At 39.1% G+C, this 12978-nt stretch overlaps 1 protein-coding gene across 1 annotated transcript; it reads left to right on the top strand.

Moving 5' to 3' along the window:
- Window positions 1-12036: 12036 nt before the first annotated feature.
- On the top strand, window positions 12037-12978 carry LOC122444345 (olfactory receptor 1509). The gene has a single exon (XM_043473046.1). The coding sequence runs from the start codon at window positions 12037-12039 to the stop codon at window positions 12976-12978; it is 942 nt and encodes a 313-aa protein (XP_043328981.1).

Raw genomic sequence — 12978 nt, 5'->3', positions numbered from 1 at the left:
GAGATAGAGGGAGAGAAGGAGAAAGAGACTTCTCTTAAGGAATTAACTGGTGAGTTTCTGGGGCTGGACAGATCTGAAATCTGCAGCACAGGCTGCAGACTGGATATTCTGTCAGGAGTCAGTCTTTCAGTCTTGAGTCTAAAGACAGTCTGGAGGCCAAATTCCTTCTTTTGGGGTTCTTAATCTTTTACGAATTTCCACTGATTGTATTAGACTCTACCCAAATTATTAAGGGTAACCTGTTTTACCCAAAGCCTAATGATTTAAATGTTAATCACATTCTGAAAACTTTGTCATAACAACATCTAGATGATACTTGACTGCACAACCGGGTATGATGGCCTTGCTAAATTGACATATAAAATTAACTGTCACAATAATTAAAGGGGTAAAATTGTTACCTGCTTTCAAGATAATGAATATAAAGTCAAGTGACTTGCCCAAGTGAGAGATAAATTGACTAACGGAGTAAAAAGAAGAATTGAAATTTTAGATACATTAATGCATGAAATAGGTCTTCATTTTTTTTTAAGTCCACCAGTTAAAATTCTTTTATTTATCTTCGTTGCTCAGTGGGCTTTTCTCTAGTTGTGCTGAGTGGTAGCTATTCTTTTAGTTGCGGTGCATGGGCTTCTCACTGAGGTGGTTTCTCTTGTTGCAGAACATGGGCTCTAAGGCATACGGGCTTCAGTAATTGAGGCACATGGGGTCAGTAATTGGTGCTCTTGGGCTCTAGAGCACAGGCTCAGTAGTTGCCGCGTATGGGCTTGGCAGGCATCCCACGTAACTCAGTCGATAAAGAATCTGTCTGCAATGCAGGAGACCCATGTTCAATCTCTGGGTGGAGAAGATCCCCCTGGAGAAGGAGGCGGCAACCCACTCCAGTATTCTTGCTCGGAGAATCCCACAGACAGAGGAGCCTGGTGGGCTACAGGTGGGCACAGACAGGTTGCAAAGAGTCAGGCATGACTTAGCAACTAAACCACCACCATTGGCTTAGTTGCTCTGTGGTATATGGGATCCTGAGCTACCAGGGAAGTACAGGTCTTGACTTGATAATGTTTTTTAATTCAGCAGGGCAATAGTAGAACCTAAGATTAACTGGATTTGATTTGACACAACTCCTTAAAAACTTTTATGTTTTCTCCCCCAGCTTTACTGAAGTATAATTGACAGATAAAAAGTATATACATTTTAGGTGACAATGTGGTGATTTGCTGCACATATATGTTGTGACATGATTACCAAAATTAAAAGACTTTTACATATTCTTGACACAAAAGTTTAAGCCTAAAGTTAATATCAGGTCATATTTCATAAAATATGCAATTTATTTGTATTAACTAAAGATAAATACTTTCTATAATAAATGATTGTTGAATGAATGAATGGCCTTTGAGTAACAGATTCTGGGACTTATTCAAATACAGTTTTAATGGTGCTCATAGTAGTCAATGATTGAAATGGAATGGCAAATAGGCTTAGTTCTACCTTTCTTGGCCAGAAAAAGGCAAGGGTATTGAAAAGGAGAAATGCAAAATTTATAGAGAAGGAAGGGGATTGACAAATTCAGTGACCAATATTAAAAGGGTGAAACTATTTAAATAGAAAACCAGTTATTAATGTCCAAATCATAATGTTTAAACAGAAATGATATTGTAACAGATTCAATAAAGACTTTAAAAAATGGTTTGCATCAAAAATATCTAAAAAAGTGAGTCCATGGCATTAAAAAACAATGCAGTATGCTGTGAAGAATAAAATCTTTAAAAAGGTAAAGTAAACTAAGTAAAATACGCTAATACTAAAAGATTTAGGAGTTCACCTAGCTCAGCTCTCTGGAGGCAACTGCTTGCTGAGTAGTGGAAAAATCCAAGGGCAGGGGAACTGGGACAGGGTCCCAACTCTGCCGTGCAAAAGCTGGGCAAGCCACAAACCATCTCTGAACTTAGCTGCACCCCACTTTATTAGAGAAATAAAGCTGTCAAAGTTTAGGGTGTCCCTAGGAGCTTCTGCCTTCTCTCTTCTTTAGGGTTTAAGACCCTGGCTTTCAACTGACATGGGCACTTCTCTCAAACAAGATGGCTCCAAGCACGATCAGAGAAGGAGATATATCATATAACATCCCTTATATGTGGAATCTAAAAAGAAATGACACAAATGAACTCACAAAGCAGAAAGAGACTCACAGACTTAGAAAACAAACTTATGGTGGCTGGGGGAAGGGATAGTGAGGGAGCTTGGGAAGGTCATGTACACACTGCTATATTCAAAATGGATAACCAACAAAGATCCATTGTATGGCATATGGAACTCTATCTACTCAGTGTTATGTGCCAGCCTGGTTGAGGGGCGGAGGGGAGGTTTGGGGGAGAATGGATACATGTATATGTATGGCTGAGTCCCTTTGCTGTTCATCTGAAACTATCACAACATTGTTCATCGGTTATGCATGCATGCGTGCTGAGTCACTTCAGTCATGTCCGACTGTGACCCTGTGGATGTAGCCTGCCAGGCTCCTCTGTACATGGAATTTTTCAGGCAAAAATACTGGAGTGGGTTGCCAGTCCCTTCTTCAGGGGATCTTCCCAACCCATATCTCTTACGTCTCCTGCATTGGTAGGTGGATTCTTTATCACTAGCGACACCTGGGAAGCCCGTATACCCTAACACAACATAGAAAGTTAAAATAAAAGATCGTGGCAACTCAGGGTTTTACAAATTCCCTTTTGAGTAGTCTACTGCGATGGAGCTCAGTTTCCCCTTGGCAAAGGGAGTCGTCGCTAAGTGTGTCTTTGCCAAGGCTTGAGCCGGTAATGCTGAACTAGAGATCAGGTGGCAACAAAGAGAGAAGAGGAAGGTAAAGACAGGGTTTGGAGTATCTCTGAGCAAGCAGTAAAGATAACTGGACTGAAACTGGGGATTCACGAGTTAAAGGAGACTGCTGCTTATAATGTTTGATCCCTGACAATTCACTATACTCCTGAGAGGTGTGATTTCAAATATGGGAAAATTCTTACTGTCTCCATTGCAGAGCTGGTGTGGGAATTGTGGAGCTCTTGGGAGAAAGGTAGATGGCAGGGAAAGGATAGGAAGGGACAGATTTTTTATTTTCTTGTAGCATTTTATGAAGAATACCAATATACATCAATATAACAACAGTGATATCCAGTGACGACTCTAGGTCTTTTTTGTTCAGTTGCCCCTTTATAGATAAGACTGTTATGGTTTTCCTTAAAAATCTAGGCAATTATTTTAATGCACAGATCAACTTCCCCCCAAATCTTGAAACTTTATTTCAGTGTTACTTTACAAGTATTTTTTTCAATTAATTCATGGAATATTTGGTGAGTTTCTCCTTTGTGCCACATACTTTACTATGTGGATAGAAAAATGAATGAGATATTTCCCTTCCTTCAGGAGATGCATATTTGCACTCTCTTCCTCCTTAAAAGACACTTTATATTTTTTTGCTTTTAAGCAGCATGGCACAGAGGTTGAGAGTGTAGGCTTTTGGAAATAGGAAAATCTTTTGAACAGGAAATTCAAATCCAATTTCAACCAATTGCTAACCGAGTGACCATGAGTAAGTTAACTCAACTCTGCCAACTTTTTGGAAAGCAATTTGACAACACTGTATTTTGAGTCACAATCTTTGAGCTCGTAAATTTATTTCTAATAAACAATTTCTAAAAGTCATAATTCAAAATATTGGAGACTTTATAATCATGCAAAAGTATTTGTTGAGCTAATACTGTTGTTCTATGTTTCTACACTTAAAGGTCCCCATCTGCAAAATTATTCATGGGTCGGTCCATCTGTGAGTTTACTGGATGACTCAAGGAAGGAGTGTACATTTCTTTTTGTGTACATTTCTTACCTGCAGGTATATTGGTCATTTCAATGTGCCTCCCTTCTCCAACTTTTTGATTACACTTCCTCAGCCCTCCAGAATTTTTTATTTTCAGGCAAAAGAAAAAATATAGAACAGATATAAAATATAAATATGAAACAGATCAGTATGATGATGGACGAAGAATGCAAAGGTTGAAGAGAAGAAGAGAAAGATGTAATGGGACAGTTGAAGGAGGTGCTCTGCATCTTTTCAGAAGAATGAAATCTTTAAAAACCAGGAGACTGTTAAACTCTACTTTCAACTGGCAGTGTATGCTTGTTGTTATTGTTATCGTATATGTTTTTGTTTTTGTGGACTCTTTAGGGCAGAAACTGCTTAGCATTTCTTTAGGGGCTTCTGTAGTTTAAAGCATGGAAGTCTTAGTCACTGCTGAACTTATTGTGGCTGGGAGTTGGGATCTCATTCACTGCTGAACACAAGCTTTGAGGATGTAGTCATAAACCAAATAGATCTAGTCTTTGTCCCTGAAGGGTTTGTATTTGGAAAAGCAGACAGTAGATATGAATGCAAATAATTTAGATAATTTCAAGTCTTTATAAGTGCTACAAAAAAGATGGACTAGGATATTGTGTAAGTGAGGGGGTGTTCTTTTTGTTATAGATGTCTGCAGGGTCTCCATGAGAGGGTCATATTTGAGATAACACCTTAAAAATGAGAAAGATAGAGCCCTGGGAAGTCTGGGGAAAGAATATTCCTTGGCACAGATACTGTTGGGGCATTCACTAAATATTGTTTGATTAACTAGTGAGCCCTCTCTTTCTTTCTTTCTTTCTCTTTCATATTTATTTATTTGGCTGCATGCAAATAAATGATCCTGCATGCAAAAAAAGATCCTGCATGCAGGATCTTTGGTTGCAGCATGTAGGATCTAGTTCCCTGACCAGGGATTGAACACAGGCTGCCTGCATTGGGGGCCTGTAGTCTTAGCCCACCAGTCCACCAGGGAAGTCCCTCTCACTTTCTTTCACCTACTTTTTTGTGGTCCTTTTTTTATGCTACTAAATACATGACCTACATTTTCTCTCTTAGGGACTTTTGGGATGGTTTTTTGCAGATATCTCTTAGTTATAATAAAAAGAACAGACTTTTATGCATTACAAGTGCCAGGCTACATGTTAGCCACTTGAATAACAGCTTGTGAAGTAAGTTTGTGTGCATTCGTGCCTATGTGCTAAGTTGCTTCAGTCGTGTCCGACTATATGGACCATAGTCCGCCTGGCTCCTCTATCCATGACATTCTCCAGGCAAGAATATTGGAGTGGGTTGCCATTTCTTCCTCCAGGGGATCTTCCTGATGCAAGTATTGATTTGTACATATGAGGAAACTGGGCTGGAAGAAGCACAAGGTGGAATCAAGATTGCCAGGAGAAATATCAATAACATCAGATATGCCGATGACACCACCTTTATGGCAGAAAGTGAAGAAGAACTAAAGAGTCCCTTGATAAAAGTGAAAGAAGAGAGTGAAAAAGTTGGCTTAAAACTCAACGTTCAGAAAACTAAGATCATGGCATCCGGTCCCATCACTTCATGGCAAATAGATGTGGAAACAGTGGAAACAGTGGCTGACTTTATTTTTTCGGTCTCCAAAATCACTGCAGATTGTGATTGTAGTCATGAAATTAAAAGACGCTTACTTCTTGGAAGGAAAGTTATGACCAACCTAGACAGCATATTAAAAAGCAGAGACATTACTTTGTCAACAAAGGTCTGTCAGGTCAAGGCTATGGTTTTTCCAGTGGTCATGTATGGATGTGAGAGTTGGACTATAAAGAAAGCTGAGCACTGAAGAATTGATGCTTTTGAAGTGTGGTGTTGGAGAAGACTCTTGAGAGTCCCTTGGACTGCAAGGAGATCCAACCAGTCCATCCTAAAGAAGATCAGTCCTGGGTGTTCATTGGAAGGACTGATGCTAAAGCTGAAACTCCAGTACTTTGGCCACCTGATGCAAAAAGCTGACTCATTGGAAAAGACCCTGATGCTGGGAAAGATTGAGGGCAGGAGGAGAAGGGGATGACAGAGGATGAGATGGTTGTGTGGCATCACCGACTCGATGGACATGAGTTTGGGTGAACTCTGGGAGGTGGTGATGGACAGGGAGGCCTGGCATGCTGTGGTTCATGGGGTTGCAAAGAGTTGGACACGACTTAGCGACTGGACTGAACTGAATTGAACTGAAGCTCAGAGAGGCTACATAATTTTTCTAAAGTGACCTTTTGTCAAAGTCTCAGCCCACTTCTTTTTAAAACCAGAGCAAAAACTCTTTTTACTAATGGTAACTAAATTTCTCTGAAAAAAAAAAAAAAATTTCTCTGGAGCTAAAGAAGCAATAACTACCATCTGCTGCCCCTGGGAACAGCCTAAGGACATAAGGGAAACTACTTTGGCTTTGAAAATTTCAGCCAATCCCAAGGTTTAGTGCTTTCGATTAGGTTTTTTCTTTTTTTAATTTATTTTTTAATTGAAGGATAGTAGCTTTACAGAATTTTGTTGTTTTCTGTCAAACCTCAACATGAATTAGCCATAGGTATTCATATATCCCTCCCTCCCTTTTGAACCTCCCTCCCATCTCCCTCCCCATCCCACCCCTCTAGATTGATACAGAGCCCCTGTTTGAGTTTCCTGAGCCATACAGCAAATTCCCGTTGGCTATCTATTTTACATATGGTAATGTAAGTTTTCATATTACTCTTTCCTTACATCTCACCCTCTCCTCCCCTCTCCCTATATGCCCATAAATCTATTTTCCATGTCTATTTCTCCATTGCTGCCCTGAAAATAAATTATTCCACACCATTTTTCTAGATTCTGTATATATGTGTTAGAATACAATATTTATCTTTCTCTTTCTGACTCACTTCACTCTGCATAATAGGTTCTAGTTCATCCACCTCATCAGAACTGACTCAAATGTGTTCCTTTTTATGGCTGAGTAATATTCCATTGTGTATATGTACCACAACTTCTTTTTCCATTCATCTCTTGATGGATGTCTAGGTTGCTTTCATGTTCTAGCTATTGTAAATAGTGCTGCAAGGATAATGAGATACATGTGTCCTTTTCAATTTTGGTTTCCTCAGGGTATGTGCCTGGGAGTGAGATTGTTGTGTCATATGGTGGTTTTATTCCTAGGTTTTTTTTTTTTTTCATTTATTTTTATTAGTTGGAGGCTAATTACTTTACAATGTTGTAGTGGTTTCTGTCATACATTGACATGAATCAGCCATGGATTTACAAGTATTCTCCATCCCGATCCCCTCTCCCACTTCCCTCTCCATCCGATTCCTCTCGGTCTTCCCAGTGCACCAGGCCTGAGCACTTGTCTCATGCATCCAGCCTGGGCTAGTGATCTGTTTCACCCTAGATAATACACATGTTTCGATGCTTTTCTCTCGAAACATCCCACCCTCACCTTCTCCCACAGAGTCCAAATTTCTGTTCTGTACATCTGTGTCTCTTTTTCTGTTTTGCATATAGGGTTATCGTTACCATCTTTCTAAATTCCATATATATGCGTTAGTATACCGTATTGGTCTTTATCTTTCTGGCTTACTTCACTCTGTATAATGGGCTCCAGTTTCATCCATCTCATTAGAACTGATTCAAATGAATTCTTTTTAATGGCTGAGTAATATTCCATGGTGTATATGTACCACAGCTTCCTTATCCATTCATCTGCTGATGGGCATCTAGGTTGCTTCCATGTCCTGGCTATTATAAACAGTGCTGTGATGAACATTGGGGTGCACGTGTCTCTTTCAGATCTGGTTTCCTCGGTGTGTATGCCCAGAAGTGGGATTGCTGGGTCATATGGCAGTTCTATTTCCAGTTTTAAAAGAAATCTCCACACTGTTCTCCATAGTGACTGTACTAGTTTGCATTCCCACCAACAGTGTAAGAGGGTTCCCTTTTCTCCACACCTCTCCAGCATTTATTGCTTGTAGACTTTTGGATAGCAGCCATCCTGACTGGCGTGTAGTGGTACCTCGTTGTGGTTTTGATTTGCATTTCTCTGATAATGAGTGATGTTGAGCATCTTTTCATGTGTTTGTTAGCCATCTGTATGTCTTCTTTGGAGAAATGTCTGTTTAGTTCCTTGGCCCATTTTATAAACTCAAAATGTATTAAAGATCTAAATGTAAGACCAGAAACTATAAAACTCCTAGAGGAGAACATAGGCAAAACACTCTCCGATATAAATCACACCAGGATCCTCTATGACCCACCTCCAAGAATATTGGAAATAAAAGCAAAACTAAACAAATGGGACCTAATGAAACGTAAAAGCTTTTGCACAACAAAGGAAACTATAAGCAAGGTGAAAAGACAGCCCTCAGATTGGGAGAAAATAATAGCAAACGAAGCAAAGACAAAGGATTAATCTCAAAAATATACAAGCAACTCCTGCAGCTCAATTCCAGAAAAATAAATGACCCAATTATTCCTAGTTTTTTAAAGACTCTCCATACCGTCTTCCACAGTGGCTGTATCAATTTACATTCCCACCAACAGTGCAAGAGTCTTTTCTTTTCTCTGCATCCTCTCCAGCATTTATTGTTTGTAGACATTTTGATGATGGCCATTCTGACTGGTGTGAGGTGATATCTCATTGTAGTTTTGATTTGTATTTCTCTAATAATGAGCAATGTTGAGCATCTTTTCATGTGTTTGTCAGCCATCTGCATGTCTTCTTTGGAGAAATGTCTGTTTAGGTCTTTCTACCACTTTTTGATTGGGTTGTTTGTTTTTCTGGTATTGAGCTGTACGAGCTGCTTGTATATTTTGGAAATTAATCCTTTGTCAGTTGTTTAGATTTTTTCTTAAACATGCATACGGGCTTCAATTTTTTATGATACCCTTCAAAGTCAGAAATTCTTCCCATATCCTGGCTTCTCTCTTGACCTTTTTGACAGAAGACCTAGACATCTGCTACAACTAATCACATAGAAAAGATGTGTCTAGTTCCTATGCTACAGTTCAGAAAACTGAGGCTTAGGGAAGTGAAGGTCAAACATTATAGTTATGTGAATTCACCACATGTGCTCTTATGAAGAGCCTTCTACCTTCTCTTTCTTAGTTAAAAGCAAAACAACTCTTGGTTCTTTTCTATGAATGCATTGCTGACCAGGAGTTTATGAGAATAGGCCTCCCTATCATAGAATATTGCTTCATAAGAAATACAACCATATTAGACTTGACTTGGAGAAGGAAAAATGTACTAGTAATCCCATGAAGTCAGCATTTACATTTCCTTTCTGTATGCACCCCCCCACACATGGTTTTAATATTTTGTTTTAAAACAAAGTAACCCAGGCTTATAGACAAATTTGAACAATTATAGAGTATAATATAAAAATTTAAAATGCTGCTAGTATTTTAAATTTAAAATTAAAATCTAAAATGCACTAGTATTTCTATGAGCAACTAGTGTTAAAATAAGTATGTAGTCTTCAACACATATCATCTTTCCTTTTAGGAATAAATACATGAAAACAGAATTCATGAATATATATGTTTCAATATGTTCATATTCACATATATATATATATATAAATATTTTTTGATTCCTTCCTTTGTTCATTTATTCCTTCCCTCCCTCCTCAACCCCTTTCCTCCTCATTCACAATATGTTTATTTATTTAAACTTATTTTTAATTGGAGGATAATTTCTTTGCAATATTGCATTAGTTTTTGCTGCACAGCAATGTGACTCAACCCCAGGTACACATACAGCCCCTTCCTCTTGAACCTTCCTCCTGCCCTTACCCCCATCCTACCTCTCTCAGTTGTTACAGAGCATTGGATTGAGCTCCCTGTGTTATAGAGCAAAAATATATTTATAATATGCTCTTTTCACTTAACAATATATTGTTGACATTTTTTGAATTTAATAGTTTGCTCTCTTGGCTATATGTTCGAATCACCAGAGAGCTTTAAAAGTTCTTTTTTTTTTGAAATGGAAAGAAATTTTATTCATAACAAAATGCTCCACATATCTTTTAATTTTAAAATGTTTTTTCAGATTTTTTCACTCATAGTGCTAATCATACAATGAGAGTAATAAATTTTTCTAATTTATAATTAAATAGTAAAGTTGCAGGATATAAAATTAACACACAGAAATCCCTTGCATTCCTATACACTAACAATGAGAAAACAGAAAGAGAAATTAAGGAAACAATACCATTCACCATTGCAACAAAAAGAATAAAATACTTAGGAGTATATCTACTTAAAGAAACAAAAGACCTATACATAGAAAACTATAAAACACTGATGAAAGAAATCAAAGAGGACACAAACAGATGGAGAAACATACCGTGTTCATGGATTGGAAGAATCAATATTGTCAAAATGGCTATTCTACCCAAAGCAATCTATAGATTCAATGCAATCCCTATCAAGCTACCAACGGTATTTTTCACAGAACTAGAACAAATAATTTCACAATTTGTATGGAAATACAAAAAACCTCGAATAGCCAAAGTAATCTTGAGAAAGAAGAATGGAACTGGAGGAATCAAGCTGCCTGACTTCAGGCTATACTACAAAGCCACAGTCATCAAGACAGTATGGTACTGGCACAAAGACAGAAATATAGATCAATGGAACAGAATAGAAAGCCCAGAGATAAATCCATGAACCTATGGACACCTTATCTTCGACAAAGGAGGCAAGGATATACAATGGAAAAAAGACAACCTCTTTAACAAGTGGTGCTGGGAAAACTGGTCAACCACTTGTAAAAGAATGAAACTAGAACACTTTCTAACACCATACACAAAAATAAACTCAAAATGGATTAAAGATCTAAATGTCAGACCAGAAACTATAAAACTCCTAGAGGAGAACATAGGCAAAACACTCTCCGACGTGAATCACAGCAGGATCCTCTATGACCCACCTCCCAGAATATTGGAAATAAAAGCAAAAATAAACAAATGGGACCTAATGAAACTTAGAAGCTTTTGCACAACAAAGGAAACGATAAGCAAGGTGAAAAGACAGCCTTCAGAATGGGAGAAAATAATAGCAAATGAAGCAAAAACAAAGGATTAATCTAAAAAATATACAAGCAACTCCTGCAGCTCAATTCCAGAAAAATAAATGACCCAATCAAAAAATGGGCCAAAGAACTAAGCAGACATTTCTCCAAAGAAGACATACAGATGGCTAACAAGCACATGAAAAGGTGCCCAACATCACTCATTATCTGAAGGCGCTTTTGATAGGACGAGTGAAATAGCAAATTATTTTAGCTGGGAGTTGTATTTTAGAATTCTAAATTGGTGTTGCCTGTGGGTTAGACTGAAATAAAAAAATCACCCAACTAGTGGCTAAGGGTTTTGGGCAATTTATTTATTCTTGTAGAGCTCACTTACCTGCAAAACAGGAGCAATAATGCTTATGCAATGGTGCATTCATGCGTGCTAAGTTGCTTCAGTCCTGTCTGACTCTCTGTGACCCTATGGACTGTAGCCTGCCAGGCTCCTCTGTCCATGGGTTCTCCAGGCAAGAATACTGAGGTGGGTTGCCATGCCCTGCTCCAGGTGATCTTCCCCACCCAGGGATCCAACCCACGTCTCTTGTGGTTCCTGTATTGCAGGCAGATTCTTTATTGCTGAGCCAGTGCAAAAGCCCATGCAATGGTACAGTTATGGCTAAACAGAATGGTGTATATAAAGTGTATGGAATGGCTCCTGATATATACTGGGTATAATATGTAGCTAGTTGCTAAGTCATTTCTAACTCTTGCAATCCCATGGACTGCAGTCCGTCAGGCTTCTGTATTGATGGGATTTTTCAGGCAAGAGTACTGGAGTGGGTTGTCATCCTTCTCCAGGGGATCTTCCTGACCCAGGGATCAAATCTGGGTCTCCTACATTGCAAGCAGTCTCCTGCCTTGCAGGCAGATTCTTTACCAACTGAGCCACCAAGGAAGACTGGATATATTATAACAATTGTAATTAAATTGATCTTATACTCTACATACCATGATAATAAATAAGCAACCCAGATAGAAATTCAGAGTCACTTCTGTTAGTTCCACTCCTATAACATTAAGGCTAAATTATCATTTATGTGTTTTTTCCCCACAAGGTCCTTTGGAAGCTCATTGGATGGATGCTCTAAACCAAACAAGAGTGACTCAATTTGTCTTCTTGGGACTCACTGATAACTGGATACTGGAGATATTATTTTTCATGGCATTCTCAGTCATGTATATGCTAACCCTTTTGGGGAACATTCTGATCATGGTTACCATAGTCTTTACTCCACGTCTTCATATCCCCATGTATTTCTTCCTGAGCAATCTGTCCTTTATTGACATCTGCCACTCATCTGTCACTGTGCCCAAGATGCTGGAGGGTTTGCTTTTGGAAAGGAAGACCATTTCCTTTGACAACTGCATTGCACAGCTCTTCTTCCTACATCTGTTTGCCTGTGCTGAGATCTTTCTGCTGACCGTTATGGCCTATGATCGTTATGTAGCCATCTGTGCGCCATTACACTACGCCAATGTGATGGACATGAGGGTCTGTGTACAGCTTGTCTTTGGTCTCTGGCTGGGGGGTACCGTTCACTCACTGGTGCAGACCTTCTTGACCATTCGCCTACCTTTCTGTGGCCCCAACATAATTGATAGCTACTTCTGTGATGTTCCTCCTGTCATCAAGCTGGCCTGCACAGATACATATCTCACAGGAATGCTGATTGTGTCCAATAGTGGAACCATCTCCCTCTTCTGTTTTCTGGCTTTGGTCACCTCCTACATGGTCATCTTGGTTTCTCTTAGAAAACAGTCAGCTGAAGGGCGCAAGAAAGCCCTGTCTACCTGCTCAGCCCACTTCATGGTGGTGGCCTTCTTCTTTGGGCCATGTATCTTCCTCTACACTCACCCAGACACCAACTTCTCCAGTGACAAGGTGGTATCTGTCTTCTACACGATGGTCACCCCTGTGCTGAATCCCCTCATTTACACCTTGAGGAATGAGGAAGTAAAAAGTGCTATGAAGCATCTCAGACAGAGGCAAGTTTTTTCCATGAAATCATGTACATGA

The sequence above is a fragment of the Cervus canadensis genome, chromosome 6 (assembly GCF_019320065.1).
Source record: "Cervus canadensis isolate Bull #8, Minnesota chromosome 6, ASM1932006v1, whole genome shotgun sequence".
Classification (NCBI taxonomy): Eukaryota; Metazoa; Chordata; class Mammalia; order Artiodactyla; family Cervidae; genus Cervus; species Cervus canadensis.
The sequence above is the reverse complement of the archived record's forward strand: the minus strand, read 5'-3'. Positions and strand labels throughout refer to the sequence as shown.

What these genes read in the sequence shown, in the direction of transcription:
- LOC122444345 (XM_043473046.1), top strand. Translation starts at nt 12,037, where the DNA reads ATGGATGCTCTAAACCAAACAAGAGTGACTCAATTTGTCTTCTTGGGA.